The 27910-nt window shown below is 43.5% G+C and overlaps 1 protein-coding gene and 1 long non-coding RNA gene across 2 annotated transcripts; both read right to left on the bottom strand.

Annotated features, from left to right (window-relative positions):
* Positions 1-822: 822 nt before the first annotated feature.
* LOC138945732 (tyrosine-protein kinase Lyn-like) lies at positions 823-27910 on the bottom strand. Its single transcript, XM_070317225.1, has 9 exons — positions 27811-27910; positions 16772-17231; positions 15303-15406; positions 10516-10680; positions 9634-9798; positions 7394-7653; positions 4934-5087; positions 3573-3704; positions 823-2667 (listed from the first exon to the last, which is right to left on the bottom strand). Exons 2-9 carry the CDS (start codon positions 17212-17214, stop codon positions 2495-2497), a joined length of 1596 nt encoding a protein of 531 aa, XP_070173326.1. The 5' UTR covers positions 17215-17231; positions 27811-27910; the 3' UTR covers positions 823-2494.
* On the bottom strand, positions 11289-14213 carry LOC138945731 (uncharacterized). The gene is made up of 3 exons (XR_011449100.1): positions 13415-14213; positions 11887-11964; positions 11289-11499 (listed from the first exon to the last, which is right to left on the bottom strand). It is a non-coding gene; the product is annotated as an uncharacterized lncRNA (long non-coding RNA).

Raw genomic sequence — 27910 nt, 5'->3', positions numbered from 1 at the left:
TTGTAGCATTGCAATTATCCACATAGTTCCTTTGAATAAAAATATAAATAAAAACATGCTGTTCATTGTTTAAAAAACAAAAAAACAAACAAAACAAAAACTTGAACGCAAAAGTCACTTGCTTGAATCAAAATTAAAAAGAAGACAAGTGTAGTTTGGAGATCTATCTTGAATGCAAAAATATTTTAAAATGGGGAAAAAATAAATATAAGAAACATGGTACTGTACCGAAGTTTACAAACCAAATATTAGTTCATTACGGTGCAAAACTGAAAACAGACACACTTCATGCTGCAAAGAAAATCAAAGAACAACTCAAGTTCACGCTTGACTCTAGGAATGATTTACTGAAATCTGTAACTAAACCAAAAAAGCAATATTATCAATGACACAATAGTGAAGTCTGCATAACCATTGCTTTGTGTTTTTATGCTGCAGTTTTTTCCCCTTGCTTTTATCATAATTATAAAACACTACAATACCAGCATATAAGTATTTTATGTTTTGTAACACTTCGTTTTCATGTTTCTCTTTATCCAGGGATTTGTTTTTGGAGTTAAACCACATTTTACAGGATACAATAACAGGGAAGTGGAAACAGATGAGTGTGCATGTGTGTGTGTGTGTGTGTGTGTGTGTGTGTGTGTTTGTGTGTGTGTGTGTGTGTGTGTGTGTGTGTTGATTGCATTTTTGAGGGCTTAATTTTGTTAGGAATAACACTAAAAGAAGAAAACAGAGAATAAACAGATCGCCGGAATAGTTGTTCCTGGGGAAAAGAATTATACAAACACAAGCAAGGTCTTCATTACAAACACAGTGATCTTATTCTTTCTTCTTCAGCCAGATTAAAATCTTGCAAACACAGAATGCAGGCATGGGGGAAAAAACAAAAACAAATTTAAATCTTCTCTTGTAACAAATAGTGCTTGTATACAAAGGCTATCATGACAAGAAAAAAAAAGTCAATACAAAATCACAATTTCACAAGTTAGGCAAGTTAGTGAGCGAACAATCGCAACTGCTTTCGCTACAGAGATTAACAACAAGACCCGCCCACTTTCTCACAGTAACAGATTCTTTGTCAACTTTCAGCTGACAGTTTTACATAAAATTGTTTTCTTTCCATGATCTTTCCTCTTTTGGTCAGGAACTCGCATGAACCTAGACGGCGAAAAGGTGACCTTCTCACCTGCAGTCTCTCCTTCCGTTACCTAGACGGTGAAAGCATCCAAGTCTACAATTACCACACAACTCTGCAGCAAAGTAGTCAATGTTCTCCTTCGTCAAAGGAAGGTGTTGCTCTCTCTCTCTCTCAATTTTCTTCCGTCTCTCATGCCTTATCTAGACGGTGAAATCATTCATAGGTCTACATTCAACGTACCACTCTGTAGCAAAATTGCAAGTGTGTTTGTTGGTCAGAGGAATGCTGCTCTCCCTCGATCAAGTGAGGATGTACTTTGTCACCTAGACCTGTCGGGGTTAAGGGCGGAGCTTGGGATGAATAAGGCGGTTTCTGTGGCTTTCAGCTATCACTTGAATAAGGCAGTTTCTGTGGCTTTCACCTATCACTAAGAGAAAAGTACAAGTTTCTGCCAAGTGAGTTTAAAGTTAAAGAAGTGCCGCTAACTCATCAGCCAAAATGTTAACCTACTTTGGTTCTGACTTTTCGCAGTCTTGTTGTGAAAATGGTCAGGGAAACAACCCTTACGTAAGAAACCTGCATGCTTTTGGCTCAAAGCTTTTCTCTTTCACACAAGTTATGTTGGCTTGTCCATAGATAGAAATGCTGACCCTATCTCCGTTTTTTCTCTGACAATAATTTGCTGCTTGAGAGGCATTTTCAACAGAACAAAATGCACTAGTGTTTTTGTTCAGCATTCACTAAGCAAATTCCATTTACCTCTTCAAATGTTCAGAGAGCCTCACCTGATCATTCACGCTGAATGTAATCATTTCAAATTCAAATTTGTTTCTGCTACACACTCCTCAATCTGCCTGCTTTCCTCTGAAAATTGCTGCTTGAGAAGACAACTCTTGTTGTTCCTCAGACTGAGGCTTGAAAGCTGTCGCTCGCACGATGTCTGCTCAAAACCTGTTGCAGGTAAGATGTTTGCTCGAAACCTGTTGCAGGTAAGATGTTTCCTCGAAACCTGTTGCAGACGAGATGTTTGCTGGAAGCGGATAAGACCCACAACATGTGCGACTTTTTCACAACCACACTCTGCCGGTTCCCATCATTCTGTTGCCGCTCATACCCAGCAGTGTGACCAACAAGTTTCAGAATGTCCCAGAATCGAAAAGCGAAACGAAATCCGCTCCCAGAACCTCTGCAGTTTTCAACACAAACGTCACCGTCATCAAGACGAAACCTACATAGCGTTTCCTCGGTAGGTTGAGAAGTCCAGGTTTCACCCACAGAGGTATGCCAACTTTTGTACAGTTTGTCGGTCGGGCGCAGTGTCTAGTCAGTTTGTCGGTCGGGCGCAGTGTCTAGTCAGGTCTCATAGTCGTGAAGGAAAGTGTTTAGAAAATCGAAGGAGGGACGAGAATGGGCGTTGACCTGCCAACAGCTCAGAATGACGTCGTAGACTTCTGCAGGGCAGATGTCGGGGCGTGGCATACGGTACCCCCCTTGCACACTCTCAAACGCCTCTTTGCTGGGCATCCCTGTAACAGGCACAACAAGCTGCTTTGGTTTTCACTTATCTTAACAACAAAATGACTGTGGGTGAGATGAACGAGGTTAGAAAACAAAAGAAATCTGTAACCCCCCAATACAAGAACAGCACAAACAAGAGACGAAGCCTTCAAGGCTCACGTAAGAAATCGACAAACAGTAACACAAACTCAATCACTCCGTCACACATACACACACACACACACACACACCGTCACACACACACGCACACACACACACACACACACACACAGTAAGCATAGGTGACACTGTGCAAGAAAACGAGACACTAGATCTAGATCTGTCTGTCTGAATGTAGCCTACTTATACACGACTGCCAACTAGTCTCGGCCCGCTCAAAATAACAATGACCGAGACATTCCTTCGCGTGACGTCTAACCCTCTTACGCCATAATGTGACGTCTTCAAATGACGAAATGTTAAAGTTTCTACCACAGACATACACACGCACGCACGCACATACTCACACACGCACGCACAGACAGACAAAGTTACGATCGCATAGGCTACACTTACGTGAGCCAACAAAACCATTTTGTCCTGAAGAAGCCTCCCTAGGCAAAAAGTAAAACTTGTCCAAGTTGTTGAGTGTGCTGTCCTTGTGTTGGCGAGTACAGATATCTTTTGTTTTTCACATTTTTTTTCACTTGTGAAAGAGGGTGTACAGGGTTTACAGAGTAGTCCCCCTTTTACAAACTGACATTATTCGACTCTAAACATTAACATTTTAGTCACTTTATTGGATATGGCGGGGGGGGGGGGGGGGGGGGGGGGTGAAAATTGAAAAAGAAGAGAAAAAAAAGAAAAAAAGAAAACTGACAAGGAAACAAAAGAAAACCTTATTGAAAAAGACAAGAGTAAGGAGAAAACTAACCTTCGTACGGTTCCTTCCCATAGGAGAAAATCTCCATAAGCACGACTCCAAAAGACCAGACATCCGCTCTTGTACTGTGCTTGTTGTAGGTGAGGACCTCGGGGGCCATCCACTTGATCGCCATCTTGAGACCTGTAACACCAAACACAGTTACACCCTATTCACAGATGTTGCTATCACTTATCTTGAGACCTGTAACACCAAACACAGTTACACCCTATTCACAGATGTTGCTATCACTTATTTTTGTCTAGAAAATTTGCAAAAATGGCCATAAAGGTTTCAGCCAATTTTGAAAGTTTAACCCCTTGACTGCCTTAGGACGGGTATACCCGTCCTGCACTTGTGCATTATTTCCATGATTAGATACTAAAAACAGATTCTTGGTTGAATTTCCTTTAAAAATAACATAGGTTTTACTTTCCTACCTACTGCCAGTTTGGAGCTAGAATTTTTTGTGAATTATTACACCCCGAACTCCAATATTCCCTGGCAGTCAGGAAGTTTTGATTGGCAGCGAAAGGGACAGTCCTTGGCGTCTCCGTACATACAACTTATCAGCTCTATCAAAATAACAGCACATATATGTGTGTGCATGAAGAGCCATTACGAGATAACTACTGGGCCAATCTTCAGGAAACTTCATACATATTCTTCTAGATTTCTTCTTCTTCTTCTGCGTTCATTGGCTTAGACTCCCACGTTCACTCATGATTTTAGCACAAGTGGATTTTTACATGTATGACCGTTTTTACCCCACCAATCAGGCAGCCATACGCCGATTTCGGGGGAGGCATGCTGGGTATTTTCGTGTTTCTATAATAATAACCCACCGAACTACATGGATTACAGGATCTTTTCCGTGCGCACATGGTCTTGTGCTTGCGTGTACACACGAAGGGGGTTAAGTCACTAGCAGGTCTGCACATAAGTTGACCTGGGAGATCGGAAAAATCTCCACTCTTAACCCACCAGGCGGGAGCGACCGGGATTCGAACTCACGACCTCCGGATTAGGAGGCCGACGTCTTACCACCACGCCAATGCGCCCGTCTTCTAGATGATATCTAGACCATTTCCCCCCCTTTTTTTGATACATTTCTTTGATGACGTCATATCCGGCTTTATTGATCAAATTGGTTGACATTTTGGTCAAGCAATCTTCGACAAAGCCAGGTCTAAGGGATTTTCTTCTTTTATCCCAGGAAGATAGCAACTTACCTCCGAAAATCGCAGATCTGAGGAGGGTTCTCAATCCTGCCCCCACCTTTATTTTTGTTCCCAAACGCTGTAGCTGAGAAGGTTTATCAAACTGCAAGAATTCTGGCTCCCAGAAGAGCTACATGAATGTGTTTCACTCACCTCTTCTGAAGTTGAAATCAGGATCGTCTCTTGTTCTTGTCATTCCGAAGCCTGCAATTTTCACCCGGTTTTGATCCCCAACCAGAATGTTCCGGGCCCCGAGATTCCGGTGGATGAAGCACTCCTTTTCCATGTAAGCCATGGCGTCTGCGATCTAGACATCGGCAAAAAAGATAATGTTTGAACAAAACACCAAAGTGAAGAGTTCATCAAAACCTTTCTTGTTTTACCCAGTAGTTTACTGGAAGAATATTGCTATGGCAACAAAGCTTACTGGACATATTCAACCCTGTAGGGGTTTATACCGTTTGCAATCGAACCCGCCCCTCCAGACCCCCCCCCCCCCCCCCCCCATTTAAGACTCCTTTTTCAAATTTTCTCTTTATTTATTTATATGGGAGATTTATATAGCGCTTGACGTTCTCTAAGCGCTTTACATATTAATTTCTGCCGTGTGAGATGGAATTTTTTACACAATATATCACGCATTCACATCGGCCAGTAAATCTCAAGCCATTATGGCGAATATCTACTTTTCACGGCCTATTATTACAAGTCACACGGGTATTTGGTGGACATTTTTTATCTATGCCTATACATTTTTGCCAGGAAGGACCCTTTTGTCAATCGTGGGATCTTTAACGTGCATACCCCAATGTAGTGAACACGAAGGGACCTCGGTTTTTCGTCTCATCCGAAAGACTAGCACTTGAACCCACCACCTGGGCTAGGAAAGGGGGAAGAAAATTGCTTACGCCCCGACCCAGGGTCGAACTCGCAACCTCTCGCTTCCGAGGCAAGAGCACTTAGCACTCGGCCACCCAGTTCTTTTTAACCTGTGTAAATATACCTCCTTTTTAAGACCCGATTTTCTCAGATTTATATGGAGGTCTTAAAAGGACTGTTCCAGTGTATACCGTTTACTATACATTCCTTCGTGTACACTACATTGGGGTGTGCACGTTAAAGATCCCACGATTGACAAAAGGGTCTTTCCTGGCAAAATTGTATAGGCATAGATAAAAATGTCCACCAAAATACCCGTGTGACTTGGAATAATAGGCCGTGAAAAGTAGGATATGCGCCGAAATGGCTGCGATCTGCTGGTCGATTTGAATGCGTGATGTATTGTGTAAAAAAATTCCATCTCACACGGCATAAATAAATCCCTGCGCCTTGAATATGTGCGCGATATAAATTGCATAAAATAAAAATTAAAATAAATAAATAAATCCCTGCGCTTAGAACTGTACCCACGGAATACGCGCGATATAAGCCTCATATTGATTGATTGACTGATTGATTGATTGATTGATTGATCCTTTCTGGTCCAACAATCATGCCACCCATCACAAAGGTGTCCAGACTTTCACCGGCAATGAGAGCATGCTTCCATTTGAACACATACTTCTTCTTCTTCAGCGTTCCAGAAATTCTGGTGATGTGTAAGCTCGTTTGCCCATTTGGGTTCCCCACACTATACTCTGAGTTCCCCACACTATACTCTGAGTTCCCCACACTATACTCTGAGTTCCCCACACTATACTCTGAGAGCACAGTCAGCTTCACTCCGCTTTCGTTGGGTAGGCATGCTGGGTATTTTCGTGTTTCTATAACCCACCGAACTCCGACATGGATTACAGGATCTTTTCCGTGCGCACTTGGTCTTGTGCTTGCGTGTACACACGAAGGGGGTTAAGTCACTAGCAGGTCTGCAAACAAGTTGACCTGGGAGATCGGAAAAATCTCCACTCTTAACCCACCAGGCGGCAGCGACCGGGATTCGAACTCACGACCTCCCGATTAGGAGGCCGACGTCTTACCATTGCGTCACTTCGCCCGTCGAACACATACCAAACCGTGTTCTGTGCAGAATGGAAATTCTTCACTGAATTCATTTTGCATGTATGTTGGCACTGGTGTCTGGTACAAAATTAATTCAAGAACGAATTCCCACTTTGTGCAAAACAACCAGGCTGTCGATTCATTGTGCATGTCCAAGTGGGAAAGATTGTACCTTTATCGATACGTTCTCTATAGCATAGCTGAGCTCCTATAGATGAGTTGTGTGACTGCACAAGTAGCCAGGCTGTAGATTTTTGAAATAGTATATTTCCAAGTTGGAAAGACAGTACTTTCTCTAGATTTTTAGTTGTTCAAGTGGGAAAGACGGTAACTTTAAACAAACTTTCTGTATGGCCTGCCTCAGCCCCTATATGGATGAGCTGTGCGACTTTGCGCAAGAAGTTGGATAGACGATTCACTTAAAGATACTTTCTCTACAGTTTTGATAGATGTCCAAGTGGGAAAGACGGTAACTTCAAACTTTCTCCATCACATACCTGAGCTCCAATATAGATGAGCTGTGTGACTTTCATTTAAAGGTACTTTCTCTAGGGTGTTGGTATATGACCAAGTGGGAAAGACGGTAACTTCAAACACACTTTCTCCATCACATACCTGAGCCCCTATATTGATGAGCTGCGTGACGGCCAGGTTCTGCCCGGCCCCCTCCCTCAGGTAGAGAGACAGACGGCCGTTGACCATGTTCTCCATCAAGAGGTAGACAGGCTCGCGCTCCGAGCACACCCCCAGCAGCGAGATGATGTTGGGGTGCTGGAGGGTCTTCAAGATCTGCGCCTCGTCCAGAAATGCTGCCGTGCTGACACAATCCATCTTCTGCATCTTGACGGCCACCTCCTTCGATTTATTCCACTTGGCTGTAAAGAGTCACGTCATGCTATGAGTCAGTGTGTCAACCAAAAATGTTTGGTGTTTTTACCAATACAGTTGAACCCGTCTATAACAACCATCCAAGGGACCGACCGAAAAGGGTTGTTATAGACAGGTGTTTGTTATAGTGAAGTCAATTACACGGGGAAAAGGGTTGTTATAGACAGGTGTTTGTTATAGTGAAGTGAATTACACGGGGAAAAGGTCATCAAGGATCAAGAGTTGTTATAGACAGGTGTTTGTTATCGTGAAGTGAATTACACGGGGAAAAGGTCATCAAGGATCAAGAGTTGTTATAGACAGGTGTTTGTTATCGTGAAGTGAATTACACAGGGAAAAGGTCATCAAGGATCAAGAGTTGTTATAGACAGGTGTTTGTTATCGTGAAGTGAATTACACGGGGAAAAGGTCATCAAGGATCAAGAGTTGTTATAGACAGGTGTTTGTTATCGTGAAGTGAATTACACGGGGAAAAGGTCATCAAGGATCAAGAGTTGTTATACTTATAGACAGATGTTTGTTATCGTGAAGTGAATTACACGGGGAAAAGGTCATCAAGGATCAAGAGTTGTTATAGACAGGTGTTTGTTATCGTGAAGTGAATTACACGGGGAAAAGGTCATCAAGGATCAAGAGTTGTTATAGACAGGTGTTTGTTATCGTGAAGTGAATTACACGGGGAAAAGGTCATCAAGGATCAAGAGTTGTTATAGACAGGTGTTTGTTATCGTGAAGTGAATTACACGGGAAAAGGGTTGTTATAGACAGGTGTTTGTTATAGTGAAGTGAATTACACGGGGAAAAGGGTTGTTATAGACAGGCGTTTGTTATAGTGAAGTCAATTACACGGGGAAAGGGTTGTTATAGACAGGTGTTTGTTATAGTGAAGTGAATTACACGGGGAAAAGGGTTGTTATAGACAGGTGTTTGTTATAGTGAAGTGAATTACACGGGGAAAAGGGTTGTTATAGACAGGTGTTTGTTATAGTGAAGTGAATTACACGGGGAAAAGATCATCAAGGATCAAGAGGGCAGGCTCGACTGTGCAAATCTGAACATGTCTGATATAACACATTAGGCCCCCCCCAAAAAAAAAGGTCTGTTTACGGTAACATAGGCCCAAAAAATAGGGTCGGTAAGTCGGGATTTTTTTTCTTTTTTTTCTTCCAAAAACCCATATTTTTACGTTATTTTGCACAAAAAAAACAACAGATTTTTTTTCCCCAAATACCAAAAAAAAGTCTAGGGTCGCGCGAAAAAAATAGGGTCGGTCGGGTTACCGTAAACAGACTTTTTTTTTTTGTTGCCTTAATTGATCAGTCATAGTCCATACTGCTTGTGAGTTCATTTGAATCGATGGTATTTTCCTTGTGTTAGACTTGACTTTTGTTGGAGACACATGCAGGACATAATTTTCTCAGATGTTTGGAGGTATTAAAAGATGTTACCCCCATGTGCCAACATCTCCTGACAAACTAACATGACTAATTTTGATTATTTGAATTTCTAGTGTATGCTCTTACAAAAAAGTTAAGGACCAGTAAAGAAAATACATCAGTTTTTATTGTGGAGGCATGTTCCTATGATGCATTCGTCAGTGTTTCAGCTTTAAAACACAAACTGGTGAGCACCTTTCATAGCAAGGACCCTGCTGTAGCATAAAACCACCTCCTTTCCCCCAAAAGCAGCATCTTTCCACATGCTTAACATAGCGCAATAAAACTGTCGGCCAAAAGTGTTTCTAGAACAACACTCACAATCCCTTTGTGGATTCTCAACAACAAAACTTTGATTAAATTACTGGATCTTTGATTTTCAGCAATTTTTTTGTCAAGATTGGATACATTTTCTTGACGGGTCCTTAACTTTTTTTGGAAAAATGCACGTTGGAGCTCCAAGAATAAAAGCAAAGGTTCTGAATCTGACCTCATACAAAACCAGACCTAGCAAAGCAACATGCCGCTCACCTAGCCAAACTTCAGCAAACTGGCCGCTCCCTAGCCTCTTGATGAGGTGCAGTGTGTCCCTGGTGCTAGTGAACTCGTCGGCCTGACCTCTCTCCATCGCCCATAGCAACGACCTTGGCTTGGCGCACGTCTGGCTCAGCTTGCAGCATAAGCCATCCGTAGAGTCTGAAAGTCAAGGAAGTTGTATGGAATATCATTCCTTAGCTTTAGAAGTCTTTAAAATTTGATGAGAAAGCAGTTAGAGGTAGACTAGGGAAGTTGAGACAGACTGATGAACATCTCTTATGGAGAAAAATGCAGAATTCATAGACAAAGCTATGAAACAGTGTATGAGAAAAGAAAACGAAAGTAAAAAATAACATAAAACAACAATGGACTACTTCTTTACCTTCAAAGCACTCTACTGACAGTGACACTTTACAATGGGCGAACACTATACTGACAGTGACACTTTACAATGGGCTAACACTATACTGACAGTGACACTTTACAATGGGCTAACACTATACTGACAGTGACACTTTACAATGGGCTAACACTATACTGACAGTGACACTTTACAATGGGCTAACACTATACTGACAGTGACACTTTACAATGGGCTAACAAATAAATGATGAATAAATAACACCTGTTCGTTCTTTTTTCATACCGTTAGAATATAATTCATCAAAACTCTGATGCAAGTTACAAAACATCTTTTATTGACTGGCAGTGAGAGGGTTTTCAATAAAGCAAACATAACACACACAAGTTGTATGTTGGTGTGCATGGATGCACTAAAGTGTGTGCATTGTGTTGCTGCACAAATGTGTGTGCGTGTGCATGTATGCAAAAACAGTGTGCGTGCGCATGTGCATTTTGTCACTGACAGCAACTCACCCTGATAATGTTTGACCAAGTCGGGTAGAGAGGAGAAGGTTCTGGACTTAGTGATGTAATACAGCTCATGTGAGTGGTCCGGAGGTCGCCGGGTCACGATTTTATAATGTTTGGCTAAGTAGCCCCGGAGCTCATCGTAGTCGCGTACAGATAATGTGTACGTGCCTGGTGGAGAGAGAGAAAACAAAACTCGTGAAAATATACATGGGTCACTCTCCTGAAAACTGGTCAGATGTGTGACTTGAGTGCCCAAAAATAAAGTTAGTCAAAATTGAAATATTTTGGTGTGTTTGGTTTGTTTAACATCTCAACTTTCCAACACAAGGTTTTGAAAAGCAAGATAAACTTTTGGAAATGTTGTAATTTAAGATAATGTGTTGAAGGTTGCCTCATCTCGCGTGTAACACAGGACACCATTAGAGGCACATTTTTACTCTTATCATAAAAAATACAAGTGATTATCATGCAATTTCCAATGAAATTGCTTCATAGAAGTACCAGAAGTTTCAAAATATACCATACACTTACATAATGGGGGGATTACTATGAGGACGCCAGATCAACAATTTCCTCATTTACAGAAAACCTTTCCAGCAAGTGATCAGATATTGCTATCTGCAAAATTGTATGATTTAAAGAATCTCCATGAATACTTAAAACAGGAATAGGGACATACTTTGAAAAATCTTGGTTATACATGCAGATATTCATCAAATGACACGGAACGTCTCGCGTGTAACCATGGACACCGCAAACAAACACAGACACCAATATCAGTTAACCATGGGTTTATTTCAGTCAAAACGAAACAACTTTTTATTGAAATGTGTGTCTGCCACGTCTGTCAAGAGTTGGGACAGGCAGCACCTCAACTACTTCCTCAAACTTCACAAAAAATATCTCCTCCACAGCAGGCCACACAAACGATGATCCTTGTTTCCTAAGTAAACGGACAACCACCCCATTCCCATCCAGTGTGTCAATCTGTGGACAAACAAATGAACCTTTCTTAAAATAGAAAAATTAAAAATAGTAACTGAAAAGGTTTACATCATGAATTAAAAATACAAGGAGCAAGTGACACCAATAAACTTGGAAATGTCTACCTCAGAAAAGCAGACAACTGAAGCTCTCCATTCATACCAACTAGGGGTAATTTGGTACTTGAAATACATGTATAAATGTAATTGATTCCATATGTAACCTGCACTTACCATGCCATGGAAAGACTTTGCTAGGAATGTCTCCACAAATCAGTATGGATACAGAAAATTAAAAAAAATGACTGCATGCAAGCAAAGTCATTCCAGTATAATAAGATTAAGATGAATGAAAAACATGTTAAAACAATTATTTACAGTAGAAACGTACCGGTCTCTCTGATCTGCTCCTGGGTCAGCATTGACTGGACTGGCAGAAAGGATAGGAGCATTAGCAGCATCCTGGCATCTGGAAAAAAAGTATGCAACAGTTGGAGTCAGATATTTTAATTGCTACCACAGCTTTACATCGCACATTGAGGTACATAACAGTGCATGTTACAACCGTCAAGATCCCAAGATACACACATTGGAAACCAGAGTGGTTCTGTCCTGAACACATCCTCGTAACACAAAGAAACAACAAGTCGCGTAAGGCGAAATTACTACATTTAGTCAAGCTGTGGAACTCACAGAATGAAACTGAACGCACTGCATTTTTTAACAATGACCGCAGTGAAACTGACGAGCCTGTTTAGGGCGGTAGTGGTTTCGCTGTGCTGCATGGCACACTTTTCTGTGCCTCTCTTCGTTTGAACTTTCTGAGCGTGTTTTTAATCCAAACATATCATATCTATATGTTTTTGGAATCAGGAACCGACAAGGAATAAGATGGAATTGTTTTTAAATCGATTTCCGAAATTTAATTTTAATCATAATGTTTATATTTTTAATTTTCAGAGCTTGTTTCCGAATATAACATATTTATATGTTTTTGGATCAGAAAATGATGAAGAATAAAATAAACGTAGTTTTGGATCGTTTTATAAAAAATAAAATTTTAATTACAATTCAGATTTTTATTGACAGAAGTCATTAATTAATTTTTAAGCCTCCAAGCTGAAATGCAACACAAAGTCCGGCCTTCGTCGAAGATTGCTTTGCCAAAATGTCAATCAATTTGATTGAAAAATGAGGGTGTGACAGTGCCGCTTCAACTTTTACAAAAAGCCGGATATGACATCATCAAAGACATTTATCCAAAAAAAGAAAAAAACCATCTGGGGGATATCATGCCCAGGAACTCTCATGTAAAATTTCATAAAGATCGGTCCAGTAGTTTACTCTGAATCGCTCTACACACACACACGCAGACACACACACACATATACACCACGACCCTCGTCTCGATTCCCCCTCTATGTTAAAAAATGTAGTCAAAACTTGACTAAATGTAAAAATGACTACACGCTGTGTAAAATCTGCTCCAGTGCAAATGAAAATGCCAGTATCTGTCATAATTTCTGCCCCGCACGCATCGCTGACACCGCATGCGGAAAGCAGCAATGGCGTCTGCTATACGAACGAGACAGCTCTGGCTATGATGAGAGATTCAAACGTTATTTCTTGAGATTCTCAACAAAACAAATGAACCTGAACCACATGATCTAATCTTCATTTTAAAAAATAGAAAATAAACTAACAAGAGGCGCAAAACAATCATAAAAAACGAAAACTTCTTTTCACGTTGGACTGTACCTAGATCTACTCTACCGATGAATTTGCCACTTGGTTGCGTTTTTCTGACAGAAAGGCATTTTTTTTCGAATTCAGTTTGTAAACATGACAAAATCATATTAGTGGTTTAAGTTCTACACGCAAAATAGTAAAAATAGAGCCGTCGTAAAGCTCAAACTTACCTCAAAGGTTGTGATCACATGTACCGTCTCGCACGTCTGTCGTCAACTTTGGCGCGGACCCCGCAACAACAAAGTTTTCCTGCGTCTAACCGCGTGCTCGATTGTACGAAAACACGTTTGCACCGTGTAACCCCCACAGGGACTCCCTTTTATTCATGCGCGAATGGGTTGAAAGATCGCAAGTTTGCCAGAAAATAGTTCTGCAATGTGCTCACACGTATCGCAAATTTTCGGACACCACTTGCAGATCTATCAGAACATCTCATTAAACTTGCTTTACAGACTCAACTTGGATCTCATTCAATCGCGATTAACGACATCGAATATTTTACTATGTCAGAGTAGAATTATCCATCCCCTGAAACAGTATGCACAAGTTATGTTTGGGCATGGCGTTGAAGCTAAAAATAGGACACCAGGCGTGACGTGCGAGACGATTGTTTCTACATGGTCAAATGCAACCAAGTTATTATCAAAAGATCGTTTGGGCGCATCGGGCGGGTGAAATCAAATTCATACACAGGAATTTGCAACAATTGTAGAAAAATGTGTCATCAAATGGGTAAATTTGAGGCATGTGTATGTGCAGAGATAGCATGTCACACTTTCGAATGGAAAAAAGTGGCGATTTCAGAGCTTCTGCAGTGCAAAGCAAATCACAGAATTTACAAACGCTTTAGTTCTTGTTCACACTGTTGCTCCAAATAACACTGAAGACAACAAAACACATAAAAATAAAGGAAAGTAATTATTTTGTTGTTTATTTAAATGTTTTTGTACGCTGTCCCGACTGACCAGTTTCCATGCAAACTGTGATTAAAAGTGAACTGGGAGAACACCTATTAAAACACAATTAACCAAAGCAATTTGCAGTGCTTACAAGAATTGTCATAAAACAAAAACGTAACAAGGACTCAATACTCGTGTACACTACATTGGGATGTGCACGTTAAAGATCCCGCGATTGACAAAAGGGTCTTTCCTGGCAAAAATGTATAGATAAACAAGAGGCGAAGCCTTCAAGGCTCACGTAAGAAATCGACAAACAGTAACACAAACTCAATCACTCCGTCACACATACACACACACACACACACACACAGTAAGCATAGGTGACACTGTGCAAGAAAGCGAGACACTAGATCTAGATCTGTCTGTCTGCATGTAGCCTACTTACTGGGACACGACTGCCAACTAGTCTCGGCCCGCTCAAAATAACAATGACCGAGACTTTAAGTAATTCCTTCGCGTGACGTCTAACCCTCTTACGCCATAATGTGACGTCTTCAAATGTTAAAGTTTCTACCACAGACATACACACGCACGCACGCACAGACAGACAAAGTTACGATCGCATAGGCTACACTTACGTGAGCCAAAAATGTCCAACAAATACTCGTGTGACTTGGAATAATAGGCCGTAAAAAGTTAATATTCGCCGTAATGGCTTGAGATTTACTGGCCGATGTGAATGCGTGATATATTGTGTAAAAAATTCCATCTCACACGGCAGAAATTAATATGTAAAGCGCGGAGAGCAAAGTTCATTGTGGTTCGCGCTATATATTGTGCGCCTTGAGGTGAGAATGAGATATGTGCGCCTTATAAATTCTCGTATTATTATTATTATAATATCAAAAGACTTGAGCTCAAACTTGAACTAAACACCAACGATTTAAAATCACCACCACCCCCCCCCCCCCCCCCCAACCCAGTTTTATCAGATCTGTTGGAGTGTTCTTAACCCCTTCCCCTCTAAATTTACTTCCATTTCAATAAGACTTCTTCCCTTCAGACCCAATATTCTCAGATTTAAGTTGAGGCCTTAAAGCGGGGTTACCTTTAGACCCTGTTACCAAAACGACCAAAGACTACAAGTCAACGTTACCTGGCGACGCCTCCCCCTGCCGGACGAGGAATGTTCCACGCTGGTAACCGGGCGCCAGTAGCCAGTCCTCTGACGCATCTCGACTCACCTTCCCAAAGTACCACCTGGTGAAAGACACCACATTTTACACTTTTACAATCAACTAACTATTGATAAGTACCACCTGATTAAACAAGAGGCGAAGCCTTCAAGGCTCACGTAAGAAATCGACAAATAGTACAGTGGTACTCCCGACGAACGACCCCCCCATCAGAGACCCTCTCCCTTCTCAGACAAACTCAATCACTCCGTCACACATACACACACACACACACAGTAAGCATAGATGACACTGTGCAAGAAAGCGAGACACTAGATCTAGATCTGTCTGTCTGCATGTAGCCTACTTACAGGGACACGACTGCCAACTAGTCTCGGCCCGCTCAAAATAACAATGACCGAGACTTTCAGTAATTCCTTCGCGTGACGTCTAACCCTCTTACGTCATAATGTGACGTCTTCAAATGACGAAATGTTAAAGTTTCTACCACAGACATACACACGCACAAACAAACACACACACACACGCACAGACAGACAAAGTTACGATCGCATAGGCTACACTTACGTGAGCCAAAAACAGTCCAAAAACAGATAGACTGCTTATGTTCCAAAATCCTAAATCAAGAAATGTAGGTTATTGGAACATTAATTATTGACAAAACAAAATTTAATATTTTTAAATGATTCATCCGCCTGAAGACACCACATTTTACAATTTCACTTTTAATCAATTACAAACTCAACTTTCTCTCATTTTCACAAGTCAACACTTTAAATCAACAATAACACTACAACAACAACAACAACAACACTACCAGTTTTCTCCGGAAACAATGAAAACAAGGCAAACACAAGAAAGATCACATATCACTTTTGATAGAAGTTTTACCAAAAAGTAAAAGTACTGGCTTTTTAATGAACCCTTCTAGTTCTACACAAAGATCTTCCTTAAAAGTTAAATAACTTTATCATCATTTTCATGCACTATGTGATCCCCCCTCCAAAGAAATGAACAAACCAGCAAACAACAGGAGCAAATAGCTGCTCCCTAACATGAAAGACAAAGTCAGGATCTTTGGACAGTTAGCAGTAGCAATTCCAAAGTTCCATAACCCAAAACTGATTTCAATTTATCCTCGAGCAGTAATCATCCCAAACTCCATAGTTTTGTCAAAAGTACTAACTCATGGTGAGCCCCTTTAATTAATTACTCAAAATCTCCAATATGTTGTCAAATAAAACTCACTCATGGTTCAACGCTGAAAGTCCCAGGGGTAATTAGGTGAGCCCCTGCAATTAATTACCCCCAAATCCTGTCAAAGAAGACTCGCTCATTATTTCAAATGCAGGGCCTAGGGGGGGTGATTAGGTGGGTCCCTGCAAATAATTACCCCCAAATCTCCCCAACATTGTCAAATAAGACTCACTCATGGTTCCGATGCCGCAGCTCTCGAGGGGAAGGGGGGTAGAGATGCCGCGGAGGAGACGACGGTCCTTGCAGATGCAACGACGATATCGACGACGACAAGCCGGAACTGCTACTGGACGTGTCCAGCAGGCTCGACTCTGACCAGCGGTCATCTTCGTCCTCCAGGAGAGTGTCTGACAAGCTCAGGAGCAGAAAATTGTCTGGGAACCCTCCCACCCCCACCTGAGGGATGGGTGTTTCCTTGCGACACATGGGGCAAGGGAAGTAACCTGGGCGCCCCCCGGGGTGTCGGCGCACATAGTCTTTGAGGCAACTCTCGCAGAAGGAGTGGAGGCAGGGAAGGGCCTTGGGTCGGCGCAAGGACTCCAGGCAGATCTTACACGACAAGAATTCCTCCTGAAGCTTTTCTTTCAGGGAAGCAGAGCGCCTTTGCTCGGCCATGACTAGCCATTCTGAAACTGCACATCAAAAGTCTGGTTAGGGTCTGCAAGGAATAGCTTAAATATCTTTTCTATACTGTACTTTAAAAACAAGTTTATCTTACACTAGTTGCAGGTCAACAATTCCAGCTTTCTCTGCACCACATCACTAAGTAACCTTCAGAAAACGCAAATCAGCAATAAGGAATGTGTCAGCGATAACATTATTTTATTACAAATACAATGTAGGAATACTTTTAATTTTGGTTTATGTTTATCGCAAATCGAACAGTTACAATTACAACTTACTGAACAGTATTCCTACTGATTTTGTTCTCGCTTAGCCATGACTTGCCATTCTCACATTGACTACCGTCAAAGCCAGCCAAAATATCATTAACCCAAAATTAAAAATTTTAGTAATAAATTTTCATTTGATTAATATACTTACCCAACTCACATATAGCAATTAACCCATAGTTCAGTGCTGATATCGCTGTACGCGTCCCCTTAGCAACAAGGAAGACGCCTCTAAAAAAGAGTGACCGAGACCCGTAAGGGTATCCAAGTCAGCCCGTAAGGGAGGCTGCCTTCCATATGCGCGCGCATATGCCGCCATCTTGTCATTCTACACGAAGCCCAACTCACTACTTTTTTAGACCCCCATACCCCCCACAGCGGGGAGGCGGGAGGGAATAAACGATGTGAGTTGGGTAAGTATATTAATCAAATGAAAATTTATTACTAAAATTTTTAATTAAATTACATATCTTACCCAACTCACATATAGCAGATTGCTACTATAGGAGGAGGGTACTTACCAACTTAAGACCGCAGGACCTGCCCTGCAGCCACGAGAGCCGGCAAAGCCGCACTGCCATCTTGCCGCCTTGCAGCAATGTCTCTCAAATAAAAATTGATGAACACGTCCTCAGATTTCCAATAAGCCGCCGCCAGGACCTCTGATAGGCGCCCTGAGCGAAGCACGGCCACAGAAGACGCCCAAGCCCTCGCTTCGTGCGTCCTGGCTGACGTAAGAGGAAGCACCGCCCTGACCTCGCCAGACTGGCGTTGCCACCATCCATACGCTTGCTTAATGGTCAGTGAAACCCATTTAGTCAAGGTGACCTTCGAGATATCCTTCGCTCGCACAGTGTTGAGGGATATAAACAGTAATTTCTGAGTTTCCGAGCGAATCGGCGAAGACCTAGACAGGTAGCTGCTTAACGCCCTGACAGGACAATTTGACAGATCGGGGTCTCCAGGAGCGAGTATATCGCTCAAGGGTGGAATACGAATGCAAGGCGAAGCCTGACCGGGCTTTTGATTTTTAGCGAGAAAATTAGACGTAAATCTCAAAGAGTAGGAGCCATCCCTCTCCAGGGAAATATCTTTAGCGAGACCAGAAAGTGCGTGCACCTCGCTACCCCTCCTAGCCGTGGCCAGCAAGACCAAAAACAGAGTTTTTCTCGTCAAATTAGGTAAACTAGCCAACCGGAGAGGCTCAAAGTCCTCCGATGCAAGGAAACGGAGAACCACAAACAGATCCCAGGCAGGGAGCTGTGATCTTGAGAGAGCTGCGTCAAGGGCAGCTCCCTTAAGCACGCTCGAAATGACACCGTCAAGATTGATCTTGCGACCGAGCTGTCTAAGAGTGGAAGAAATCGCAGACCTTCTAACTCGCAGTGAAGAAGGAGAGACCCCCCTACTAGCCAACCAAGAGAGGTGGTTGGCTACCTCCATGGACCTTGGGGAAAGATGTTGAACCTTATTCTCAGAGCACCACTTGGCCCATGCAGCCCAATGAGAAGAGTAAACGGAGCTAGTTGAGTCTCTGTGTGCTTTCTGTACCAGTTTCAAAGTTGTGGCCGAGGCCCCGGCACGACGCAGAGCGATTCTGACAGAATCCAGCCGTGAAGCTGCAACGCTTGCGGATTCTCGTGCGGGACCCCTGACCTGGGCTGTAACAGGTCGCCCCTTCGAACGCCTAGAGGAATGGGTGGGCGCACTGCCAGCCGCAGAAGGTCCGGATACCAGTGCTGGCTGGGCCAAAGAGGAGCAACCAGCACCAGCGCTGGCTTTTCCAGATCCACTTTTCTTACTACCTTCCCTAGCAGGCAAAACGGAGGAAAAGCGTACGCCTGCAGATTTGACCAATCCAGATCCAACGCGTTCACCGCCCACGCCAGAGGGTCCGGGAACGGTGAGACGAAAAGGGGAAGCCTGGTGGAGAATCTCGTTGCAAACAGATCTATGCAAGGCTTGTATACTTGAACCCAAAGGCGGTCCAACGCCTGGTGGGAGAGGGTCCATTCTGAGTGCAGAACCTTGTCCCCCCGACTGAGGGCATCCGCCAAAACATTGAGCGTGCCCTTCAGGTACTTCGCTGAGAGAAGTATGTTGTGCGAGCTGCACCAAACCAACAGACGGCAAGCGCTCTCCGACAGCTTCTGCGAGCGTGTGCCCCCCTGCCGATTTATGTAAGCGGCCACAGTCGTATTGTCCGTGTGGACTTGAACATGACTGCCCCCCAGAAGCGGCAGGAAAGCCTGTAAACCCAGAGACACAGCCTCCAGCTCCAGCACGTTTATGTGCTGAGGAGCTAGGGAGAGATCCCACAGACCTGAGGCTGTCTGATCGGCCAGATGAGCACCCCAGCCTGTCATGGATGCATCTGTAACAAGAATGTTCTCCGGCGCCGGAGGAACGATCGGAACACCCTGAGAGACCCAGGGGAGCAGCCAAACACTTGTAGTGTTGCTGAACCAACTCCCCAGTCCTATGCGAACATTCCAGCCCTGAGAGGCTTGGTCCCACTGCCTCCTCAAAGCCGCCTGAAACGGCCTCTTGTGGACCCTGCCTAGAGGCACAAGGGGAGCCATCGATTCCATCTGCCCCAGTAGGGAGGACAACTCCCGGGCCGTGGACACACTCTTTCCTTTCAACGAGCGAACCAAGTTCTGAAGCTTGTCCACCCTCTTTTGAGAGGGACGGACTAACCACTCCACCGTATCGAAATCCATGCCCAGGTAAGTGAAGCGTTGGGATGGTTCTAACTCTGATTTCCCTAGATTGACTGTAAAGCCCAGCTGAGCCGCCAGGTCGAGAACCCTCGCAGTCTGAGTTCTGCACATATACTGGTCCTGATGCAGATTCAACCAATCGTCTAAATACGCCCGTAGACGTACCCCCTCTTGTCTGACAAGGGAGCAAAGCTGGCGAACGACCAGCGTGAAGATCCAGGGGGCCAGGGAAAGCCCGAAGGGGAGTGCCCGAAATTGAAACACTTTCTCGCCCCACAGAAAGCGCAGCCATTTCCTGTCTTGAACATGCATGAGCACATGGAAATATGCGTCGGTGAGATCCACCGACGTGGCCCAATCTCCCGGACGCAGAGCTTCCCTTACAGAGAGAGGAGTCTCCATAACAAACTTGACTACCCGTAGGTATTTGTTCAGGGTGGACAGGTCCAAAACAGGCCTCCATGCCCCTGAGGCTTTGGGCACCACGAACAGCCTGCCGTAAAAGCCGAGGGACTCTCGATCTCGAACTTCCTCTATCGCACCCTTCAGGAGTAGGGAAGCCACCTCCGCATGAACGGCTGACTTGGCTTCCGGGTCCACGGGATATCTGAAAGGCGGAGGTATCCTGGACAGAGGTGCCTTCCCCTCTGCCCAGAGGAGACGGAATCCCGAACGCACTATTCCCAAAATCCACCGGCTGGACACCAGGCGTGTCCAGGCGGCCAAGGCCCTGGAGGGGCCACCCGCCGCCACCACGGCGGGGGTTACTGGGAATAGTGGCTCGGGAGACCCTCATTGGGGGTGAGGCTTGTGCCCCGACCCCCGAGAACCCCCAAAGGAGCCTCTCTTCGGGTAAGGCGCGCCTCGCCCCCTACCCCGAAAAGAGGTTGACTGATTTTGCATCTTGCCCCCCCCAGACGAAGAAGGCTGAGCCTTACTCTGGGAGGTAGGCTTGCTCTGAACCTTCTGAAAGCCGTGGTGAGCAATCCTTGCAATAGCCAGATCCCTAGCGTCCTGGGTTTCCTTCTGCAAAGCGTCCAAAGAAGAAGTACCCAGCAGCGACCCTTCCGTAAACGGGGATACCTTAAGTCTGTCAATGGTACCCCTGTCTCGGATCTTTGAACCCGCCAAAAAGGCAGTTCTGCGGGAATGTACAGCATGCCCGTAAAGCCTGGCTGCCAAGCTCAATTGTTCCTGAGAGACCTTGGCAAGCGTCGCCAACAGAGTTGTCACATCCTCCTGGGAGGCGTCGTAACGGAACTCAAACGGGTCTAACGATGAAGCGATAGACCTAGACAAAGAGCGTTGGAGAGAACTAGAGACGGAACCCAACTCGAGCAGAGATCTACCCGTCTCCTCCAAAGCCTGAAGAGCAGACTCCGTGTAAGGGACTGATCTATCCCTGGCATACCCGTCCTCCCGCAGAGAAAGCAGTTCCGGAGTCACCGGTAGAACTGATCTCGGCAAAGCGAAAGAGTCAAGTAGAGCGACGGGACGAACCGACAGTTTAGAGCTCTTTGAGAGCGCAGAACAAGGAACGTGTTGACCCGCTTTAGCCAACCAGGGGCCCACCACCTCCGGCGCCTCCCCATGCTGTGACAACAGCGGAAAGGCATCGGACATAGCTCGACCTTTCGCAAAAACCTTCGACATCTCGACCGCCACAGAGGGGGACTCCCGGAATCGGAACGAACTTTTCGGTTCCTTAGCACTCCTGAAATCCCCTAAGGCAGAAGGAGGATGGACAAACTGAGATTTGTTCACCGCCACCTCCTCCTCGAGATATTTCGAAGCCACTCCAGCCGCCAGAGCCACCGCATCTGGCAGCTGCCGTGGCAAAAAGAATCCAGCACCTTCAGCCTGAGAGGCGGCACCGTCATCCAGGTAGCCGTCGTGCCCTTCCGTGCACTCCGGAGACTGGTCCCCGTACTGACTAACAGAGTCAAGTCCAGAGCCAGCCATACTACCACCAACTTCCTGCCCCCTGGGCGGAAGCAGATGCCCTTCAACCTGACTACGGCCAGGAAGAATAGGAACATCTGTTCGCTTGTCAGGGCTCTTCGCACCCACTGACACCCCGACTAAGCGGTGGATATCAGCCGATGTTTCAGAACTTTCACCTGGGATGAGACCCGAGGCTACTCCCTCAAGACAACGCTCACGTGGAGTGCACATACCTTGTGAAGAAGAACGGACACCGGCCGGAGACCCCACGGGAGCCTGAGAGATCCCATCCTGAGACGCATGCACGTCAGCCCTCGTAACAGTAGCAGAGGGAGGCAAACGCACACTGGCCAGCGACGACGTACCACCGACCCCTGCCGGCAGCGCACGTATCTCCGCCTTAGTTGACGAAACTTCAGCCGCTAAGGCCGAAACCTGAGAGCTTAATGTCAAAAGCAAAGAAGCAAAATCCGCAGATGCAAGCCCAGAACCTACAGGCGAGACATCCCCTACAACATGCTTAACCCCGAGCAAGGGCTTCTCCGTAGGTTTAGCAGACGAACCGGAAACTCCGGGCACGCCAACAACAACATCACTACATTTTTTGGATTCTGAACCCGAAAGAGACACGGGCGTATCGCCGTGCGTTTTAGAACTTCTAGAACTTCTAGAGCTTTTCTTAACAGGAGAGGGCGAAGCAGCTACATGTTTAGATGTTGACCTCTTCCCGTCCGCATTGTCGGCCATGATGAAAACAACTCACAAACAAATTTGGAAAAAATTTTGTAAGTCCGAAAACAAGCCAACAATGCCGCCAAAATTCAGGTAAAAAAATGGAAAGATCTCACCTCAACAGCAAATGCGAAGTCCGGTGACAAGAAGACACCAAGGGGAACACAAACCAGGTCTGGAAGACCAAGCAAGTAGGCTGAAAACACAGCCGGAGCGTACCAAACACGACCAGCTCCACTGATCGCTGAGAGTAGAAAGACAAGATGGCGGCATATGCGCGCGCATATGGAAGGCAGCCTCCCTTACGGGCTGACTTGGATACCCTTACGGGTCTCGGTCACTCTTTTTTAGAGGCGTCTTCCTTGTTGCTAAGGGGACGCGTACAGCGATATCAGCACTGAACTATGGGTTAATTGCTATATGTGAGTTGGGTAAGATATGTAATTTAATAAGAGATTAAGACAACTTTTTGCTGAACTTCACAAAAGCAGCAGATGACGAGGATAAACTTTCCTCTCGGTTAGTACACGAAGATAGACAGGACAATGGCCACAACCACCTGACCCACAGAAGTGACCAAAAGAGATAAAAAAAACATGGCCCTCACAAGCACTCAGCTACATTTTTCTCAGCTCTTCTTTCCCGGCTTCCCTCTTCTCATGGTCAGAAACAATTAATTGCAAATGGACAATATTTGCAAATGACTGCCGTATTCAGATTCAAGGCCTGCTAACACTATACTAAGGCCTAAAAAAAAAATAGGTGTGGTTACGGTAACCCGACCTACCCTATTTTTAGGGGCCGATCCTATAACTTTTTATTACATTTGTCAAAAAAAAAAAAAAAAAGAAAAAAAAAACGAGTGCAAAAAACGCAATGAAAGCGAAAGCGCCCGAGTCGCACACTTATTTCCCTGTCAAGTAGGTTTAATTTGTACACATTAGAAAAAAAAGTTTAAAAAAAAAAAAAGTGATTGCCTACCTACCTACCCTATTTTTTTTGGCTATGTTACCGTAACCACACCTATTTTTTTTTTGGCCTAACACAGTAACGCTGACAGGCCAAATACGATGGTCAGTGAAAGTGAAACTATTCCGGTTTCACTTTCAGCTTCCTTGTTTAACTAAATTAACATATATAACATGAGCCATTTGAAATGTTAATTGTAACAATAGGGTATAGGGTTAACCGTTAAAAAATGTGTTAAATCTGCTTTGAAGTTTATTCTTTTGAGTTTATTTATTTCCTTTTGATTCAAACTTATCGAATATTCAGAATCGAATCAGATTATTTTACTTTTCTTGTGCATACTCAAACAACTGGTAAGCAATACCAGATTGATTTTATCTACAAAACCACCCATTGTAGATGACGAATAAATAAAAATTTAAATAAAAGTTCAATCCTAAACAACAACACAAAAATAAAAACTTTAACAAGCAAGATCAACAAAAAGAACAGGAAGAAAGTTGCATTATTTGGTGTGAAACTGCAAACATTAACTTTAATTTAAGTTTGAATTGAACTGATCATGTTTTATTTCTGCCCTTATATGGGTCAAAAACAACAAGTCGCGTAAGGCGAAATTACTACATTTAGTCAAGCTGTGGAACTCACAGAATGAAACTGAACGTAGTCCGCCGCTAGTGCAAAAGGCAGTGAAAGTGACGAGCCTGTTTGGCGCGGTAGCGGTTGCGCCGTGCTTCATAGCACGCTTTACTGTACCTCTCTTCGTTTTAACTTTCTGAGCGTGTTTTTAATCCAAACATATCATAAAGATCTATATGTTTTTGGAATCAGGAACCGACAAGGAATAAGATGAAATAGTTTTTAAAACGATTTCGGAAATTTAATTTTGATCATAATTTTTATATTTTTAATTTTCAGAGCTTGTTTATAATCCAAATATAACATATGTATATGTTTTTGGAATCAGAAAATGACGAAGAATAAGATGAAATTGTTTTTGGATCGTTTAATAAAAAAATAATTTTAATTACAAGTTTCCGATTTTTAATGACCAAACTCACTCATTAGTTTTAAAGCCACCAAGCTGAAATGCAATACCAAACCCCGGCCTTCGTCGAAGATTGCTTTGCCAAAATTTCAATCAATTTAATTGAAAAATGAGGGTGTGACAGTGCCGCCTCAACTTTTACAAAAAGCCGGATATGATGTCATCAAAGGTATTTATCGAAAAAATGAAAAAAACGTCCGGGGATATCATACCCAGGAACTCTCATGTTAAATTTCATAAAGATCGGCCCAGTAGTTTAGTCTGAATCGCTCTACACACACACACAGACAGACAGACACACACACATACACCACGACCCTCGTCTCGATTCCCCCCTCTATGTTAAAACATTTAGTCAAAACTTGACTAAATGTAAAAATCAACAGCTAAATAGGACAAAATATGTGGTTGAGAATACGTTTGACTGGCAGCGGCCCGAATGTCTTGCATGAAAAACCACGGTGTACAAAATAGAGTGTATTTCTGGTAATCCCCAAACCCCTACAGCCCAAACAAAAATAAATAAAATTAAAAATGGACTGAAACCATCATTCAACAAGGTCAAATGTTTTGCTAGTAATTATTATCAACTGATCAGTTTTTGTTAAAACATTTTCTTTGTTTAGGCCACCCCAAAAAATAAAAATTGTTTAAAGTGACAATTAAGGCAACAAAGAAAAATTACGTCCGGTAGGTTGTTTACTTTATTTTCCTATTGAAGTTCTTTGGTTCTTATTTACACAGGTTGATGTTATTTTTTTGACCTGAAATTATGTGAGCTGAGTCCCCTGGATGTCGGAGAAGAGTAACTTTCCTTGTAAAGTCTACAAAATAGAATTATGTCATTTTGATTAAAACATTTTTATTCAAAATCAAAAGAAGTTCTAGGGCAGGAGGGAAAAATGGAGTCGGTCAGAGAATCAAAAACATTTTTCATCTTGGCCTATCAGTATCACTTGATCTATATTCTTTTAGACCAAAAAGAAAAATATGTCTGTTTCCGGTAACATCGCCGAAAAAAATAGGGTCGGTCGGTCATTATTTTTATATATTTTTTTTAACCTTTTTCTTACGTTTTGTTCACGTCTTTTTACGTGTGTGGTTTTTTTTCCGGCGTCATTGGCCGCCATGTTTTTTTTGCGTCACGACGGAAACGGGAGGTAAGTATCTTTGATTGTGAAGTCTGATCAACCAATTACCTCCCGTTTTTTTTGTGTGTTTTTTTTGTGTGCGAAAAGCGAAAAAAAACTTTAGGGTCGGCGCTTAAAAATAGGGTCGGTCGGGTTACCGGAAACAGACATATTTTTCTTTTTGGCCTTATTCCATGTGGGCAGTTCAAACTGAGCTCTTCTTTTTATCTTGCAGAACTTTACATGTATATTATTTTCAAGTGTTTACAAAGTAACAAATCTAAGCAAAAGTTAATCACTAAAAAAAAGTAAAATAAAAAGGCAAATAAATCGTAAATGAGCACACGTTGCCTTCTAAAAAAATGTATTAGAAACGCACAAACTAAAAAAGCTTCACATCAAAGCACTGATAAAATCAAAAATGCGCGCAAAAATGAAAGATTTTTTTCCGCTGGGTAATTTCCATTTTACAGTTACAAGCCTTCTTTCCTCTGACGTAGCCTGTTGAGCGTGCCAGGCAAGGAGAGGAAGTACTTCAGACAGGACGAAACGAGGAGGCGGCCGATGAGCCAAGGTAATAGCTCTCATGAGGGGGGAGAGCTGGAAAGGCTAGGGAGGTGTGTGTGTAGTGGTGGAGAGAAGGGGAGGGGTTGGAAGAAGGGTGAGGGGGTGCACAGGTAGCAAAGAAAGGGAGGTACAGTGGAACCCCTCATTTAAGACCTCCAAAAACCTTTAAAAAAAAATCAGGTCTCAAAATGGGAGGAAGCCTTAACAATGGAGGGAAAGTTAGACTTTCAAGTATTTGTCAGTAAGTCAAACTCAAAAACATCTGAGGAAAGAAGACCCCCCAAAGAAAAGTCAAAAGTGCCTGACCCCAAGGGGTGAGGGGTTGATAGGGGGGGAGTCCCATTGTAACCACAGGCTGACAGGAAGTGGGCCAGGTGCAACTGCACCGGGATTCTCAGTCCACCCTATCACCCCCAATCAACCGTGACGTCTAACAATCGCTGATACCCCCATACTCAGTTTCTGCCAGCCTACCCTAAAATCAAAATCTAATCAGGACATTCCTTGCAAATTTTAGACACAAGAAAGCAGCTAGGATAACGTAATACCTCCGCGGAAGGCAAATTCAAGCATCCCTAGCTACCAATCCTTTTTCCACCCGATACGAATTTTTCGGCCCTCCCCCTCCCCTTTTCCCTCCGGACACACATCCTCCCGTCGTTCAAGTTCGGCCACCACGTGGCCATTTCTCTGGCAACTGTACCCAAAACAAACCAACTTACTCCCCAAAAGTACCACTAAACTACCCTTTAAACTTTAAAATAGTCAATAAACAACAGCACTACCTGGATCTCCAACGGTATGTGAAAGAAAATGTCTGTGGAAATCGTCCTGTAATCGATAGCTTTCGATAATTCGTCCATACTCGGGCCATCCAGTCGACCAACTACTGCCCACTTCAACGGGTTAATCAATATCGTAAACCTAACTCTGAGTGGTGGTACTCTTTGCCGAATGTTTGTTTACTGTCACAGTTCTTTTTTCCGCGGCAGAATCCATCAAAATGAACGTTTAATCGACGATATCGTCGCTCCTGTTCACACTTTGGCAAGCGCCCGACAGGAAGTCCGCCATGTTTGATATTTGACATATTTCAGCACAAACTCATGAATGAATGGAGCGCTGCGCCATTTTCTGACACGCATTCCCTTCCCTTTACTATCGCCCCTGCCCACTCCGACGATCGTACAAATGTGTCCACTTACCGATATATGATGCATATTCCTGTAACTCTTGAAAGCCACAAGTTTGGCAACACTTTAAAGTCTCTCTCTCCTCATGTTTTTGGTCGCCGAACTGCGCGAA

This window comes from Littorina saxatilis, linkage group LG13 (genome assembly GCF_037325665.1).
Source record: "Littorina saxatilis isolate snail1 linkage group LG13, US_GU_Lsax_2.0, whole genome shotgun sequence".
NCBI lineage: Eukaryota > Metazoa > Mollusca > Gastropoda > Littorinimorpha > Littorinidae > Littorina > Littorina saxatilis.
Note: the sequence above shows the minus strand (reverse complement) of the source record. Positions and strands in the feature narration are given on the sequence as shown.